General features: G+C 43.4%; 1 protein-coding gene across 5 annotated transcripts in view; it reads left to right on the forward strand.

The window, feature by feature from the left end:
* The window catches only part of LOC120733844 (ephrin type-B receptor 3-like), a 59420-nt gene extending 45181 nt beyond the window's left edge, over window positions 1-14239 (forward strand). For 2 of the 5 annotated variants that reach the window (XM_040032308.1, XM_040032321.1), the window contains exons 11-16: window positions 1077-1324; window positions 1913-2128; window positions 3090-3275; window positions 3579-3778; window positions 6717-6872; window positions 9206-14239. In XM_040032308.1, the coding sequence (XP_039888242.1) occupies window positions 1077-1324; window positions 1913-2128; window positions 3090-3275; window positions 3579-3778; window positions 6717-6872; window positions 9206-9314 (1115 nt within the window). In that variant the 3' untranslated portion in view covers window positions 9315-14239. The remainder of the gene's footprint in view (window positions 1-1076; window positions 1325-1912; window positions 2129-3089; window positions 3276-3578; window positions 3779-6716; window positions 6873-9205) is intronic. The other 3 variants (XM_040032316.1, XM_040032331.1, XM_040032341.1) reach the window with 2 other exon arrangements.
* Window positions 14240-18907: the final 4668 nt, after the last annotated feature.

Below are 18907 nucleotides of genomic sequence, written 5' to 3' on the forward strand. Positions count from 1 at the left end.
GTTGTAACCCCCTTGTTTTAGAAACCCTCCCTCACATGATGTTGTAGACAGTGAAATATTTTATGTCTTTGATATATTTGACAGTTATATCTCTGCCTAAAAGCTACAGGACTGTGCCATGTGAGGTTCAGATATTTTAGCATATGTTTCTGAGCCAAAAAAGGAAGACGTTGTGATGGCAGAGATGGGAATCGCTTGCCACTGCTTCTGCTACTACCATTACTACTACTACTACTACTACTACTACTACGACAGCTCTTCTACTGCTGAGGCAACTTCTTGAAACCCTCGCTCCCCAGCATTCGCCTTTAAAGTGACAAACCCTCAACCCCTGTCTTCCCTGTCCCCTTCCTCTCCTCTCCTCTCCCCCTTCCTCAATCCATCCCTCCATGCCCCTCAACCTGTTGCCCCCGCCTTCCCTGACCTCCCCCACTTTGTTACCTTTGCACCTGTGTTGACACGCATCACTTTCATCACCTGATTTTTCTTGGCTTCTTGCACACGCTTGGTGTAGAGTGTAAACATAAAGCGTCCACAACCCCCAAGCTTCTGTCTCCACCCATCTCTTCCTCCTGTGCTCACTTCTCCGGCCCCTCTGAAGCTTAGCACCCCCCCCCCCCACAAACCCTTGACCCCCTTTTCCCCGTAATCACCCTAAGTCTGGCCTATAATGTCACCCAACTTTACCCTAAAAATGTTATGCTTTTTTTTTTCCCAGTCCTGTGTCATTTCACATTGTGCCATTATGCCTTTCACTCACCATTTGTTTTTCTTTTAGTATGTAAGTTAACAGTATAAAGTCACTGTATGCCTCCCCTTATATCACAATCCCTTAAGACTGGCCTAGAGTCTTGGCTTCTCTTGCAGTCCCACACCCCCCTTGTCCCACCCTGCCCCCAGCTACCCTGCCCTGGCTCCTTGGTTCTAACCAGTTAACTGTCCCCTCTTCCCTCTTTCCCCCCACTCTCCTCCACTCTTCCATCATGCCTCTCTTCCCTCCCTCTCTCTCTCTCTGTCTGTCTTTCCATCTCTCCTCTTTTGCTGTTTTTCTGGCTGTCTCACCTGGGCTCTCGCAGGAGAGTTTGGGGAGGTGTGTCGCGGTCGCCTAAAGCTGCCCGGGCGCCGGGAGATCATCGTAGCCATCAAGACTCTCAAGGTGGGCTACACCGACAGGCAGAGGCGAGACTTCCTATCTGAAGCTTCCATCATGGGCCAGTTCGACCACCCCAACATTATCCGCCTGGAAGGTGTGGTCACCAAAAGTCGTCCGGTGATGATTGTGACCGAGTTTATGGAGAATGGAGCACTGGACTCTTTTCTGAGGGTGAGAAAAAACTAATTAAAAAAACAAGCACACACCAGAATAGCCTTAAAATTAGTTACTCTGTATAAAATGTGATTTTATGAGTGATGCAACACTACTGGGTAAATAAGCCCATCCAAAGCCGCTGGATTTTTGTTTGCAGTTATCTCACTGTCTTTGCAACCTTAAAAGGTCTTCTTAAGTGCAGCTGCAGAGCTCACTATGGATATCTTACAAATCCTGTATTCTGGCAGTTGGTGACATTTACAGAGCTCAGTCTCCAATGAATCTCTGCCTCAAAGTCACATCATACACTGTCTGCCAGAGAAAAGAGGGGGGGCTGATACAGAGATAATGGAGAATGGAAGAATATAGAATGGGCATGTAGAAAAGAGAAGGAGATTACGGCGTGAGATGATGAGAGATTAAAGATATAGGTAAGAGGACATAAAAAAAAAGTGTAGAAGACACTGAATATAGAGAGCTAAACCATGAAATAACCATGAGCTAAACCATGAAAGAAGAGGCACACAGGCTGTTTTCTCCTTTGAAAATGGATCCTTGATCTGCAATGGAGTTCATACGTGTCACTCTCTCCTCCTTTGCTAGCTCAATGATGGGCAGTTCACAGTGATCCAGCTGGTAGGCATGCTCCGTGGGATCGCAGCAGGCATGAAGTACCTGTCAGACATGAACTACGTGCACAGAGACTTGGCTGCCCGTAACATCTTGGTTAACAGTAATCTGGTGTGTAAGGTATCTGACTTCGGCCTGTCTCGTTTCCTTGAGGATGACCCTACAGATCCAACCTACACCAGCTCACTGGTGAGTTAGTGGATATATTACACTTGACTGCTTTTTGTGTTTGTCTGTATTCCTGTGTTTAAAAAGGCTACATATGTTGTTCCAACATCAACCCATTATTGTTGTTTTCTTTTAATCATCGTGTCCAATAAATGCCCGGTCTGTTCCCACAAGATCAGAGGTTTTTCTTGTCACTGTGGCACAGACACGTGGACAAATTAAGAACAGTTAAGGGTATAGAAGTCTATATTAAAGGGTGTGGAATGATCCAGTTAATGACATTAATGAATACGTGAAATTTAAAGATCACAAGAGTACCTCCAATCGCACGCAGGTGTTACACATGATTTGTTTTAGATTCCCAGAAATGTTACAAAATCGTTTGCTGACAAATTGCTGGAGTCTCTAATATTCTTCAACTGGCAAAGCAGTTTGGGATTTATGTCTGAAAGGGTATACTGAGGATAATAGACTTATGAATATGAACGATGGTATAAAGACAGCTTTGTTTTTTTCTTCTCAGCTCTGATTCGGCCCGATATGAAAGACGCTGACCATTTTTTACATCCATGTATAGTAAAGCAAAGAAGGAGAAAAAGCACAGAACAATGTCAGGAGGCGTGCAGAAGGTCAATTCTCCTTATGGCAGGAAGCAGTTGTGTTCATTTTTGTGCTCTTTACTCCAAGAGACACTCCTAGTATGAGTCAGCAACTGTCTATCGGGTACATAGTTGAATGAAAAGGATTAACAATGACACTGAAAAATGCACTGTGCTGCACATTTCATATCCTTAAAGTTTCACCTCTCTGCACGTCTCATTTGTCTGTAAACGTCTGACTAACCTTGTGTGAATGCGGTGTTTGGGTTCTATGGCATGCACCCATCTGTTGTGCATCAACGTTTCCCTTGGATAGTTTTTTTCTCACCCTCTCTTTCCCTCTTGTATGTGTGTGACTCTGTGTTTGCGCTCCATCTCTCCAGTATTTCATGCTCACCTACTCATTCGCATATCCACAGGGAGGGAAGATCCCCATTCGCTGGACCGCTCCGGAGGCAATCGCCTACAGGAAGTTCACCTCTGCCAGCGACGTCTGGAGCTACGGCATCGTCATGTGGGAAGTTATGTCGTATGGCGAGCGGCCGTACTGGGACATGAGCAATCAAGATGTAAGATCACAAGAGAATTTATGCTTATATATAAGAAACCACCTTCTTCTTCCATTTATGTGGAAGAGCCATTCTTTTTCTCACCACACATCCACCCACAGCTCCAACTTTTGCTTGCCCTTGTTTCTGTGAATAACCAAAGCCATTTTTTCCTTCTTTATCCCCGGTTTTTATAATTCCCACCATTCACTCTGTTCTGCCGTGCTGTTTTCCATCGACCGCCTCTCTCGCATTGTCCGCCCTCCCTCTGCGCTACACTCTGTGATTAGAAGTGATTGGGATTTCTCTGTTGTCCTTCCCCAGGTGATAAATGCCGTGGAGCAGGACTATCGACTGCCCCCACCCATGGACTGCCCGACGGCTCTGCACCAGCTCATGTTGGACTGCTGGGTGAAAGAAAGGAACCTACGACCTAAATTCACCCAGATCGTGGCCACGTTGGATAAGCTTATTCGCAATGCTGCCAGTCTCAAAGTAGTCACCAACAGCACACAGTCCTCGGGGTAAGCCTTAATATAAAAAGCACATTGGTCACGTTAAAGTCAAAATTAGTATGAAGGCCATGTCAAGTGGAGCTTTGCAGTAAATGCTTGTTTATGCTGAGGAACGTGTTATCATAGAAGGGGACTTTAAATGTGAGGGTGTTTTTCTAAATGCCCCTGAGGGCTCTTGTTAAGTGTAATGCTCTGTGTATTAATAATGCATAATTATGGTCATAGCATAAATGGATATTAGTAATGACTACCTTTCCTGAGTCATATGGCGGATTAGGCTTGCTTGGCTTTTGCGGTGTAATATAATAACAAGAACCTTCAGTCAGTTAAGTTTATTGATTTAAGGAACTCAGTCAGTAAAGAGAGTGCTGGTCAGGCAATTTCATTAGCACCAAGGGTAGAGAACTCTGCAAGTATTGCTAAGTTTAAATAGTGGATATGAATGTTCCTGAATCATCTGCAACAGGCTTCTTTTTTATTGTTCCGATATCATCTCATTCAACTCTTTAGTTTGCACAAGCTCAGGGTAAGCTGTTATACAAATCCAAATTACTATTGCTCAATTCGAGCCTTAAAGCAGCTTCATCGCCAGCTGGGAGCTCGACGTGTCACATCTACATTTAGCTGAACTATCTTTCCGTCCAATTGGTTTCTTGGAAAGAATTTGGAGGAACGAGTTGGCGCAAAGCTGATGGGGCTGACCTACCTATCTGTCTCTGCATCGGGGTCTTTCTGTCTTGAGGGAGGGACAGAGACAATCCTGGGTTGTGCTCAAGGGGGAAACCAGGGTCTCGGTTGGCCACAGGAGCGACGCTCTTAGAAGATTAAGCTTGCGGTTAATTAGCCCGATTAAGGCGATGCAAAAAAGAGATGAGAGTGCCTTTTAATTAGCCACTAACGAGATTTTAAATGGGCCAGCAGAGAGGTGGCCTCCTGCCGATAGACCTAACAAGGGAGGAGTAAAAGATGTTACAGTCGTCCTGGTCGGCACTGAAGGGTGGCTGGAGGTTAGCTAACGCTGTCTGACATTAAAGACTTTGACTGCGGGAGTTGCACATGCCTGACCTGACTGAATATTTGCCCGCGTGAGCTTCGGTGATTTCTATCCTTTGCTGCAGCTGAATCGGTCAGAACAAGCAAAGAAAGAAACATCAAACTTTTTAAAACAATGACTGCATAAAAGGCCAAACCACTGACTAATGCAGCAGCCATTTTTTTATGACATGAAGTTCGGCTCATAGTGGACTCACTAGCTAGCTCACAGCATTATCCAGCCTTCCTGCTGCGTTGTGCTTGTGGCTAACATGTGGCCAGCATAAGTCTGGATCCCTTTTGAAGCCAATTTTATGGGAGGACCAACAATACTCCATTAAGAGAAGCCAGAGTCGTGCGTTAACGACAGCCCGAGGGCTTGGATGCCCAAGCACAGGCCTTATTAAAAATCACTCCATCTACACCACTCAATGGAGCCTCTGTATCACTGTTATTAACTCCCCTCCTCCTCCTCCGTGTGCTTTCTCCTTCCCCTCTCGTTCTCTCTCCATTCCTTTTAATTGTTAATGAATCTAATGCCATCAAAAAGGATGACAGGGATCAACGGAGCAGAAAGGAGTGGAGACAGTGGTGCTCTTTCTTGTTTTTTCCCTTCACATCCCAGGACATTCTCTCCACCTCCACCTCCTCTGTCGTTCATCTGCTGCGCTTCGCTCTGAGTTGTTGCGCCGTTTTATTAAAACTCCCAAGGTGGCCTCTCTATCTGCAGCGTTGATCAGCGCAGGAGGTTAGGTTCTTTTTTTTCCCCTAAAAAAGCCCTTTTGGGGCTGTCAACAGGTGCGCAGCAACACGCAGAGCACCCTCCGACACGTTTTCAAGACGTTTGAGGGAAGCGTTGCGCAACTAATCACATTCATGCGCTGTCAAACACACATGAACTATGAGTTTGTGAGTCATTTCTTCCAGAGTCCCCAACATTGCAAGTCGGCGCTAATGCGAAACCGCGCACACATGTGAGTGACATCTGTGTTTACATTTCAGTGTTTTTCCCTCTTTTCCTGAAAGCAATTTTTAAAAAATATTTCCACCTTTGCGGACTCGTGTTGCACACAGTGTATCATTTTATGCATTGGTAATTATGCACTGAAAGGCATATGGCTCCCAGCCCGTCGTTTAAGCTCGTGTTCTCACAGCCGGACGAAATTTGATTTGAACTGACCTGCAAAACCGCAAAGAGTCCAATCTTTCCAGATCAGATTTAAAGCACGTTTGTAGATGGTTTAATAGTGCGATCAGTACAACCACACAGATTGAATTTCAAGTTGGTGTTGATCTTTTTTTTTTTCCTCCTCTCATCAGTCCCCAAACAATACACCCGACATCTCTTTGCAACAAAAAGAACGAGACGCAAAACACAAAGACAGAGCTTTTCAGATATTTCCAGGTTTTCATTTCTTGAGGTTTTCATAAAGAAGGCACTTTTCTGCATTGTTATAAACATTATCACCATCACCGATGCTGCCAGGCAGATGCATTCCTGACTAAAACGATCTCCACTTGGTTTCTTTAACACTTGTTGCTGGTTTAAGCTAGATTTGAAGCTCTGTGTGTGAATACACGTGACCTCCCCTCACCAGCTGTTGCGCCAACATCCACCACCCAAGCCTCCAGCCAGTCTCTCCACAGTCACAACTTGCTCCTCACCCACCCTGTACATTCCCTGGGTCCTCGCCCCGCCCCTCCACTCGCCCCTGCACACAACTCAGTACAGAGGAGAGGAGAGGAGGAGGGGGGGAGAACAGAGGAGGAGAGAAATGGAGAGGTGGCGCTCAGCGGGGGTTTGGGGGTGAGGTTGGCCGGTAGAGGCACACAGAGTGACGACCTTAACCCTCTCTCTCTCTCTCTGTTTCTCTTTCTCTCTCCTCCCTCCCTTCCCCCCTGTCCCCTAATGTAGGGTTTCTCAGCCCTTGCTTGACCGCTGTGTGCCAGACTATACCACTTTCACCACTGTGGGGGACTGGCTGGATGCCATCAAGATGAGCCGCTACCGTGACAACTTTGTCAACGCAGGATTTGCTTCCTTTGACCTGGTGGCCCAGATGACAGCAGAGTGAGTGGAGCTACTCAGGTCTACAACGCCTGAGCGGGACTGAGATTCAGAGTCAAATTAAAAACACTTAAATATGATGATGAGATGCGGAAAACAGGTCTCTGAATCAACTCAGATATCACAGAATAAGAAAAAGAATACATTTATATTTGTTTTCCAGTAGGTATGCTCACATACTTTGATATATGCTGAACACTAGTTTAATAATCGAAGATGTCAGAGATAACAAAGTGATTATATTTGGTTGATCAGAAGTTGCTTGCTCAGAAACTGATACTTTGTCGCCCGTTTTAGAAGCAAACAAATCACCGTTACACGATTGCACAGCACCGCAGCCTACAATTTTTAAGCTAACTCCTGCGGCTGTTTCCTTTACTGCAATTTGGTTCAGCTTTGATCATGTTTACAAACAGGAAATGATGCAATGGAAACCATGGAAATTGCAGGCCAGTGATGATTAAATAAATGAATTAGGATTATAATGATAAATAAATCATTCTCATTAGGTGCATAATAGACAGTGGAGGTGGGAGTAATTTGTTTCAATTTGGCTAGGCTGACAGGTGTGGTGTACTGTGGCTCTCTGTTGCCCTTAATGGCCAGTAATTCCTCTAATGGTGCCCATTTATTATCATTTCATCCTCTGTCACTGTGCTGATGGGGTTGGCAAAATATGGGGGGTGGGGGAGAATTTGTTTGTGTGAAGTTGTGGCGACTCGAATGTGACGAGAGGACAGATGTGCGCTGCGGATTTGTGTACCTGCGATTATGTACATATCTGGTTAAGTGATAGACTTCACTGTATACCTTTGTTTTTGAAGCAGAGACACCCATAAAGTGAGAAAGCATGTTGTCTGTAGGTTATATTAGATCAGAAGGGACAGGACGCGTACAGAGGCAGAGCACTCGTGGTCAGCTGGTCAGCTGATGGTCTGCTCTCTCCTCAGCTATTATCTGGAGAAGTCAAGCAAGTGTATGTATAGACATATTTATACTAGTATGAAATTACTGACATTGAAATGATAGCATCACACAGCTGATGCAGATTTGAGAGGATATTTGAGAGCAGTGAACACATCATGTTCAAGAAACTAGTTTGAGATGACTTGAGGTTTGTGACATGATTACCTTATGCATGAAGTAATCCATCCCACTGTGATCAGTCAGCTATACTCAGGCAGACTGTGTTTAAATTATGCTCGAGGCCCAAAGCCTGACAAGAAAATATCCTTCACACCATTACACCACAACCAGTCTGAATCATCGACATAAAGCCGGATGGATCCATGTTTTCATGTTGTTTTAAGTTCTGACCCTTCGAAATGTCGCAGCAGAAACTGACACTCATTACCCAGGCACCTGCTATGGTCCAGTTTTACTTAACCTCTGCGTACTGTAGCCCCTGTTTCCTGTTCTTAGGGGTGACACCCAGTGTGGTCTTCTGTTTCAAGGTTCAACTTGTTGTGCATTTGGAGATGCTCTTCTGCATACTTTTGTTGTAACGAGTAGGTATTTGAGTAACTGATGCCTTCCCATCAGCTCGATGCACTCGCAGGAGGCATTTTTAACTCAGAGAACAGCCACTCGCTGGAAAAATTCTCTTTTTTAAACCATCCTCTGTAAACCCTAAAGATGGCTGTACGGGGAAAATCTCAGCAGATCAGCAGTTTCCAGCCCGTCTGACTTTGTCACGTTCAAAGTCACTTGACAACCGAGCTTTGCAATGGAGACGCTCTGTTTGAACTGCAGCAGGTTGACTCGACCATATGCACACGTCTAAATGCATTGAGTTGCTGCCACGTGATTGGGTGGTTGAAAGATGGACCTACCTGCTGAAAGTAGCATGTAGTTATACAGAGAAAGGCTGTTGTTGATGAAGAAAACCTTTTGCTTCCGTGTTCCCGTGTTTTTTTTCTCGCCAAGTGACAGACGGGTATAGACTCTGTGAAGTCTGCCACCTGCCAGACAGTAGCGAAGTTTGCACTTTAATCATTAACTGTCATTACTGCTGCTCGACTCACATCCTCATGCCCACCTGCTGGGTAACAAAGGTATCATGCATTAAGACTAACACTCAGATGAGTGCTCCCATTTTGTTACCTCACTCTCAGAATCCATTTTATGGTCCATCGCCAAGGTGAGGCCTATGTTGCGTTCCCACCTGGTCGAGTATGTGTTCACTTGTGGTGAACAGTGAAATTTGCACTTCAGCTTCATGTGATGTTTTCCTTCTTTTATTTCTTTTCTTTTCTTTTCTTTTGTTTTCACGACTGAGCCACCTGTTCTCATTTTTCCTTTTTTTTTTTTGTTTCCTTTTTGTTCTTCGCTCACAGGGACCTGCTGCGGATAGGGGTTACATTGGCTGGCCATCAGAAGAAAATTCTTGGTAGCATTCAGGACATGAGACTACAGATGAACCAAACACTTCCTGTCCAGGTGTGAGTGAGAAGACACGCAAACCGATGCAGTCGAAGGACAGCCAGACGGAAAAAGGGGGAGAAACTGTGCCAGAGATTGCCACTGGAAAACCCTAGCTGCCTGACCCATCTCTGCCAATTAGACACTACGAAACTGGCTTGCAGTGCCTCTGAATATTTTTTCTTTCTTTATTTCATTACCACTTACATTTCCTGTTTCTGCATTTTTTGTTAGTTTTCTGTTTTTTCTCCCCCCCATCCAATCGGAGCTTGTGTGTTTTTGAAAGAGGAGAAATAGTAAACCCCCGTATATCCTTACGCGTGCCTCACCAGCTCTGGAGTGAGTTGATGTTTGCATGCATGTGCATTGTAGTGGAGTTGGCCTTAGTCCTGTCACTTAAATGTCACACTCTTATCCTCACACAAGAGCCCCTCCCCTTGATTCCTGTTCCCAGCTCTGCTGGATGATCTATGTAGGAAAGAAGGAAGACCCTTGTATAAAAAAAAAAGTGAAAACGTTTTTACATATAACGAAAATCAACGCAAAAAAAAAAAAAGTGTTTCAGACCACGAGAGAGCGAGAGGACAGTTTCCTTGTTTTGTTTTTTCCTTGCTAGAAGTTGTTTTATTGTGCACGTGTGTTGTTCTCCATCTTCATATTGAAGGTGTGTTATCTAAAAGGGCACTTGCTGGAAAAGGGTGGGGTGGTGGAGGAGGGCAATACGATGGGCTGCGGTCTAAAGGTCGAAGGAGTGACGGAGGTCAATAAAGGTCAAAGGGAGGCGGCCATATTTCTGGACACCTGTTTTGGTTGCTGGATCCTCGGTAGCTCAGAGACGACCTCTTCACTCTGACCTGAAGTGACTCAGGATAGTTTCCCAGTGTGGGAACACCTGCTCATCAACTGCATTTTACACCTGGTATTTTGTTTTTCTACTTTCCTTTGTCTGCACCATATTTTCTGTTTGTCAGATTTTTTTATTTTGATGTTTTTCTTTCTTGATCATATTTTGGGAGATTTGTGGTTTCAAAACGACTGGTCAGACTGAAGTACCCCCGCTGGATACGCGGTGACGACTGGGGGGGAGACGAGGACTGTGGCAACAAAATAGAAAGACCCTTTTGGCCTTTTGTGTGCATTTTTGTATGTGAGCGTGCGTGCATGTGGGTTTGTATGTGTGATCAAGTGCGACTGGATGTGCGGGTGTGGCGAGTTGCACACAAATATACTGTACAATACGGCTTCCGCTATTTGCCACCATGGAGAATTTACGCATGAACTGAACTGTGATAAGGAGCAAATATATCTGAAACACTTATGCTATATTCTGTGGACAACTGTTAAAAACATTCTTTTTTTTATTGAATCCAAAAAAATGGACTTTGGACGTAAACATATATATATATGAAATTATATATATATATATATATATATGCATCATGCAGAAACTGAAGACAAACCATGATGGACACTTTAATTTCTACTTTCTATTGTGTGGGTTTTAGAAATAATCAGAATCCTTGTTTTAATTTCTTGGCGTCCTGCCCTATGTATTTATTTGTACCTCACCCACCAACCCACACACCCCTCCCCAACACCCAGAAGGACTTTAGGCCGTTTGGGGACTTGGAACAATCAGAAGGAAGAGAAACTCCCAAGAGGATTCACCTATTGAATTGATGATTATTAAAACAAGAGAAATTGCATAATAATTGGATATTGTATTTTTGTTGTTGTTCTAAACAGCCTGTACATGTTTTGTAACGAAAAATAAGATAAATAACAAGAGAAAAAAATGGTGTTTTGACAAAACGGACGTGCTGTTGTGAAATGTTTGATTTTGAGCGAAGAAAAGGACAAAGGAAGAAGCGGGAAAGTCAGGAAGTAGGGTAGAAGAGTTGAACACCATTTGTCTGGGTTTCCTCTGAATGGTCAACTCACTGTAGGTGTGTTAAAGTTTTTGTGTGCCATTTAAACTCGATATTAAGCTTCCCTGAATCCATTCTCATTCGCAACATGAAGAGCGTTTGTGAAGCTGTACTTAATCGTCTTCCAGGCACATTATTTTCACTCCTGAAAGTCACTTAAATGCAGACCAACACATCTTACCAAGGACTGTTATTATTAGGGAGCAGGTCCAGAGGCATTGTTGTGTCAGACTAGTCATTTCCACCCCAAGAGGTGGAACTCCATCATGTGACCTGCACTTTCCTACAAAACGATACTCACGTGAGAGACATCAGAGGAGAACCCTGCTGGTCACTGTTGGTTAAAATAATGCAGGTGGCCCATCAGGTCTCACAAGGATATAAGCATGCGGCTGACACAGACATCCAGGGCAAGATGACCCATCATTAGAGCTCTTCATTCCCTCTGTGGCCTGTAATCATCCTGTTTCAGCTCATGCCGCTAGTGCACGATTAGTACAGTGCAGGATCAACAGCCCAGACACGCAGTCAAAATCTGCAGCTCCTTTCATCGTAACTGAAAGCCACAATTCTGAGACTGCACCATCTGCACTCCTCACAGAGAGGTATTTCAAGTTAGCTGAATAGGGATCAGCAAGGTACATCACCGGTGTGACCTTCCAGAGGTGATCAGCACATTATGACAATATTATTCCGTAGATATGTAAGGACAGCATGATGTTAGTGACCGTGGAGCGTGCCAACCTCTCATAAGTTCTTTCAAATGAAGAGGACGTTATGCAAAGCACACAATGCGTTCCCACCTTTGCGTGTTCTCATTCCACATACATGTGTTGTCACTACTGCTAGTACACTCTATTAAGGGCTTACTAACATGTAACAGTTGTAGGAGAAACTCAAATAGGAATTCTGCAGTTAAGTCAGACTTCATTGAGGTCGCCAAGGCATATTTGACATGATGGCTCACAACCAGGCGTGTCAGTCCCGGCGACAACATTTGCTAACATGAGTAGAATCTGTTGGCAGGCTTTAATTTTTTTCCACAAGTATATTGTTTCCTCTTATGATGCAAAACACTGTTTTGTTGGAAAAGAGCGATAGACATTGAGATATGACAGAAGCAGAAATAACAGACTCGTAGTCTCACTTTTTTCATTTGTCAAAGTTTCTTACCATACACTTCCTTCACTGGGCTCAGTCACTCAGCTTAACCCCACTGTTGTCAACTTGGATGCGGTGCCAAACGAGACACAGCTGACGGGCAAAAAAAGCTGGAAAACAGGGAATAAAGGGGCTCAACGAAATCAGAAGGCAGACATGCCTAATCATGAAAAATGACAGTTTTGGAGCTCGCATGAACTCTTGATGAGGTGCACATGGTGTTCCGGACCCTGGAGCTGGGTTCACCAAAGTTAACCGGCCATGAGTGATGAGCTCAAATGGCAGCGCTGCACATATTTAAAAGATTAAACCGTCACCACATCAACACAAACAATTAATCTTTAAGTGTATTTTTCACACATTTGGGAGAGTGTTTCGTATTTAACATCGCTGAGAGGAAATAGCTTTCTCTCCTATGTTCTTTGTTCATTTATCAGACTTTATGATGCTGAAATTGAGATAAACTGGTACTTTTAGTCTGTGTGAGCATGTGTGTGTGTGTGTTTGTGTGTGAGACCATATGTTAGAAAAGTATTGCCGTTTTCATCATCAGAGATCGGGCTTTGTCCGCTATCTCCTTGTGTGCCACATGGATTTAAACTATCCAGACATTCCTGCCTTTCTTTACATTTTACATCATCCACCACAGCACATTCACCCGCCCTCTCCCAACCCCGCCCCTACCCCCGCCCCTCACTTATATATCTTTAGCTTTTTTTTCTTCAGTTGTGTTTTAAATAAATATATACAGTACTGTCTTTTCTTCTGTCTTTTCTCACTACGCATATGTCTTCTCGCCACTTTTAAACACCCTCGTAAAAGTAAGTGACATGTTTCAGAGAGTGCTGTACATGTTTAGTGAAATGGGGGTAGGTGGGGGTGAATGAAGAACTGATAGACTCAATTGTTGATTCCTCTTTGAAAAGGATTGAGATGTATTTAATGATGCAGACATAAACAAGAAATTACTAAAAGGTGATGATGCATTCTTGTAGAAATATTTTTAAAAGACCCTTTTGCATTAAATTATTTAAGAAATGAAGCCTTTGTGTTGTGTTTTGAATTGATAATTTATGCCTGTGGACTTGGACGTGTATCATGTTCTTATTTTATGCCATGCCAGTTCGTAATCACTCACATGTTTTGCAGTCAAATTATTGCCCCATACAAACATTTAATGTTACTGTGACAAACCCAGGGCTTTAAAGTAATGACAATAGCATGTCTTCTTGGGTAAAGCAACATCAAAGCCTTCATCAGGACAGAAAAAAAAAACATATTAATAAATAAAAATTACAAAAATAAAAGACAAATCAGGTTTAGCTAAACCAGGGGTAGGCAACTCCAGGCCTCGAGTGCTGGTGTCCTGCAGGTTTTAGATGTGTCCTTGATCCTTGCAGCTGATTCAGATGGCTAAATTCCCTCCTCAACATGTCATGAGGTTCTCCAGAGGCCTGGGAATGAACTAATCATTTGATTCAGGTGTGCTGACCCAGGGTGATATCTAAAACCTGCAGGACACTGGCACTCGAGGCCTGGAGCTGCCCCTGAGCTAAGATCCCACTCTGTGGGCAATTTAGAATAACCAGTTAACTTAACCCCACTAATTCCATGTCTTGGGACTGCGGGACAAGCCAGAGTGCTCAGAGAGAACCCATGCAAACATGAGGAGAGTATGCAAACCGTGCACAGAAAGTCCTCGGCCAAGTGGTGGAATTGAACTCAAGACCTTCATGCTGTGGGGCAACAAGGTAACTCATCATACCGCGTGCTGCCTTCTTAACTCCAACTGAAGCAATAAGGCTTAAGAATGTTTCAGACAGGCTTAAGCTGAATTACTGCTCTTCCCACAGAAAAAAACCCCCAAAACAAACCTGAAGATAACAAAATCTTTAAGACACTAATAAATAGAAACTGATCTATGGAAGACGTTACCTGGAGTTCATCTGTTTCTGCTGCACCTGTAGTTCCATGATGGCATTTACAAAGCCAGTTGGTCCGTAACGTGCCTGAGTATAAAAAAGGAACATCTTAGAGAGGCAGAGATTCCAGAAATAAAGATGGGCAGAGGTTCACCAGTCTTGCAAAAAACTGCACCTACCCAATGAATAAAAGGAATATCTCCTCATCTACAGTTCACAATATTGTTTCCAAAAATACAGAATCTGGAGAAACCTCTGTGCACAGGAAATCAATACTGAATGCCCTTAATTTCGACTCCCTCAGACACAGCTGCATCAAAGTGAATCAAATGATTCTGTCATAGAAATCACTGTCTGGGAACACAGTTCACTGTGCTATCCACAACGCTTGCTGAAAGCTCAATCATGCAAAGCAGCCATATGTGAACATGATCGAGAAATGCTGCTGTCTTTTCAGGGCCAAAGCTCATTTAAAATGGACTGAGACAAATTGGAAAACTGTTCTGTGGTCAGCGGAGTTGAAATTTGAAATTCTTTGTCAAAAACATGGACGCCATTTCCACCAGATTAAAGAGAAGAGAGACCATCCGGCTTGTTATCAGCCCTCAGTTCAACGCCTACGTTTCAGCTGAGGGCTGATGGTGTGAGAGTGCATCAGCGCCTGTTGAACTGGCAGCTTGCACATCTGGAAAGACACTGAAAGGTAAACGCAGGTTTTGGAGCAACATATGCTCCCATCTAGACGGTGTTTCTCAGGGAGGGCCTTGCATATTTAAACAAGACAATGCTAAACCACATCCTGCATCTATTACAGTAGCATGGCTTCACAGTAGAGGGGCGGTTAAACTGGTCTGCCTGGAGTCCAGACCTTTCACCAACTGAAAACATCTGACCGATCATGAACAGAAAAATATAGCAGAGACCTGGGACTGTTGAGCAGCTAGAATCCTTATTAGATCAATTTTAAAATCCTTTCTATAAAACATGGGTGTACCAGATGTTATGTTTTTATCTAGATTTTATTTACCTAACATATAACTGGATATAAGCCGTAAAATATCCTCTAAAGATATTTTTTCTTTTCTTTTAAAATTCTACAAATGCATAGATTATCCAAATATACAAAATAATGACATTTCTGGTGTATAAAAAACTATTTTGGTTATGTAAGTTTTCTTTTTAGAGGATGGGTTGGTATTTCTTTTTTTCAGTTTCAGCTTTTAGATCGGTTGTAACGAACCATAATAAGCTTGGTCACAATCAAATCAAAAAGTTATGTCAATAACCGACAACTTTAAAGCTCCCCATATTTTCTTTCAAGCTCACTAATTAATATGAGCTCAACTCCTCTCTGCAGGCACTGAGCAACAATTTTGTTTTCCAGCAGAAAGGCGAAGACGCTCAGATCATAGATTCTACCTCATTTGCCCCTCGCCTCGTCCCTTGGCTCCCCTCTCCTTCGTTTCCTCTTCCAATTAAACGCAGAGCCTTGGATCAGTCCTCCTCGGTGTCTGGGTAAATCAGATATTTTCCAAATGCTCCACCTGTAGTAGATGTGCTCAGAGAAGTTTGAACATAGAAATATTTGAAATGCGTTGAAGCGAAATTATGTTTTTAGCCTTTTTACAGATTGATTTCAGTTATTGTAAATAAAGTAAAAGATTCACAGGACAATTCTTGATATTTTTAATCAGACACATATCATTCTATTGCTCCTTTTTATTTGTTTTCTTAACACACTTAACCACCTTAGCAGAGAACTCTAAAAACCTGACTAGCTGCTAGCATAGATTTTGAGCTAGCCCTCGAAGCTAGTGCTCTATCAGTACTCGATCTGTAGTATAATCTGTCAGTCTGAAGTAAATATGGACAAATGCCAAGATGAACTAGAGCACTGTATACTTTCCTACACCTATTGACATTGTGTCACGTTACTCCAAGCTGGAGAATATCGATTGTCGGCAGTCTAGTTTCATCAAAACGTGTCACGGGGGACACATTTTGCAGGGGAGAATTATTAAGACGTCAATAAAGATTAATTTCTTATCCCAGCTCGGTCAGTAAGGCAGCATTAGCATAAATATTGCTATGCATTAACATGTCTTAGGCACATGTCGGTCAGGAAGAGAATCAATGGAAAACACGGATCATACAGCGGCAGGGAAAAAAGGAGAAATCCGCTCCCTCTTCCCCTCAGAGTCTGTCTGTCCCTTTATTCTCGCCTAGTCCCTGCAGACTACCTCCCATCACCCCCCACCCCCCCCTCATGGGCTCCCCACTAACACCCGCACAGCCCATTCTCTGTCTACTTTTTTCATCCTCTCCCATAATCCTTCTCTTTCACTTCAGCTTGGCACAGCTAATTGGTCACGTCTGTACTATGACATGGGGACCTGACATAATTGCTGGACAAATAGCGAGGCGTTTAGCTTCAGACCTGTCTCAACTAAGCTGTACACAGACACCAGCCGACTGGAAAGCCCAATTACCACTCCAGTCCCACAACTTGCTAATTGGCAAATACTCCCAACAAAAGAATATGTGTATGCCTCTGTGCACGCGTTTGTCTGCAGCTGGCATTTCCTCTCTTGAATTAAGGGCCTTTGAAACAGAATAAAATGAGAAAGAACTCAACTGCACAAAAAAACTAAAAAGCAGTATGCATGATGCGTCACTGAAGAGTCATGCAGCGATTATCCTTAAAGTGTCACTTATGTTTTGTCATACATTACATGCCTTGTTGCTGCTGTATTATCTTGTTGTCTGTTATGACAGTGCTAATTACATGCGTTGCTGTTTGGTTAGATTAGGTCAGTCCATCTTAACATTCCAACAAAAGCACTCACTTCCATGTTTTCTGCTAACCCAGTCTGATATTTTAATAAATCCAGAATTGTAAGATTTTTGTTCCTTTCATTTGTCCTGACAGTGAATCGATATATTACCGTGCATAAACAAAAGGGGAAGAAAAAACAGATCATTTTCTGAAAAATTGTGTCATGCTGTTTTGCATAAAAGTAGGAATGCATCGTCTCGATTGTACAAAGAAAACTGTAAGCTTCTCACTTTATTTAATGCTCCCAAAACCTTCAGACCATTGCTTCCTTTCAAAGAGACATCACAAAGGATTATCCCATTGCAAAACCCCTGAAATATCTGACCACCCGTTCACATCGCCCCCTTCCCCAAAAGAAAAAAAAAAGGGGGGACCCATCCTCTTCTCCCCTAGAACAAGCATCCTATTGTTGGGTGTTTGGGTGCAGCTGCATGGGCTTTCTGTCTGATGGGATGAGTATGTCTGCCAGGGAAACAATATTCAACAGGACTGCGCCCAGGGACCAGGGGGTGACCTGAAGTTCACAGTCACAGGACTGGACGGTTGTGGGAATGTGTCACATGTGAGAGGTACGGCAGCCTTCAGGTACACCAGCGCCACTGAGCAATCGCATGAAAAGGCCGTTGCATGGAGATAAGATGTCCTCATGGCTGCAAAGCCTGAATTTACTGTAAAGAGATCATGATACTAGCCCCACGCAGTGCAAGCTTAGACTGAGAGATGACTGGACACTAGAATCCAGCTAACATTGTGTCATCATCACAGTTTTATCAGGCAGCATTGCACTCGTGTGCCTTTGGAGGAGCTTAATTCCAGTTATTCCAGTGTGCAGTGTTTACAAAACCCTCAAAACAGTTTTTATTGATTTGAATTTTAAAGTAAAGAACTGTATGCTCGGTTACTGGAGTCAACTTTTATGGCGGGGCGCCGGCGACAAACATTTAAGACGTGCTTTTCATCAGCTAATTGCAACCTGCCTGAATGAGCCTTTTGTTGTCTCTCCCTACTTATTATCTAAAAAAAATCACTCCTTTGAAAAAAACAAATTATACTAATTGTTATCTTTTTAGCTGACAAAGTCAAGAAATGCGACAACTGCCGGCCGCTTCTTACAATCAAAACAGTGCAGCCGCTTTATTGATGATCTGGCACCAACTAATACGTTGCGCTGCTTTTATGAAAGACGGTCGTGACATTGCAAAGTCTAGGTCATTTTTCCTCTCCATTGGTGTCTCCATAGGCATGAAGGAAAGGGCCTTGTTCCTGCCTGACATCTCATTAACTGCTCGTGGATATTTATCAGTCTTAATCAGAGCTGTGGCAGGTCCGGTGTGATTACTTCCTGGGTGTGAAAGCAATCACACCTCGTCCTCCCCACTGTCCTTGATTTATGGAGGGAAAAAACAGCCCGGCATGGTCGAGGAAGTCTGAAAGGACTACGTCAAGAGAAGATGCAGTTGAAAAAAAAGAGCATATTTCCCACCTCCTGCCTTATCGCTTCTATTTGCAAATACACCGCGCAAGATGGAATATATCAGAATCCAGGCTTGGCAGCCATGACAGACTATTTGTTTTTCTTTCTTAAAATTTCACGGGGGGGAAAAAAACCTGTTGTTTGCGCGTCTGCAACATAAATAACCACGATTTATAGAACAGCCAAGATTTCACATCTCACAGTGTGCTGAATACATAACCATGCCCATCTTTTACAGGTATTTTCAGAATAACTTTAACAACCATTTTGCCCATCAGATCATTTATTTTGTATGT

This window comes from Simochromis diagramma, unplaced genomic scaffold (genome assembly GCF_900408965.1).
Source record: "Simochromis diagramma unplaced genomic scaffold, fSimDia1.1 OVJJ01000334.1, whole genome shotgun sequence".
In the NCBI taxonomy this organism is placed as follows: Eukaryota; Metazoa; Chordata; class Actinopteri; order Cichliformes; family Cichlidae; genus Simochromis; species Simochromis diagramma.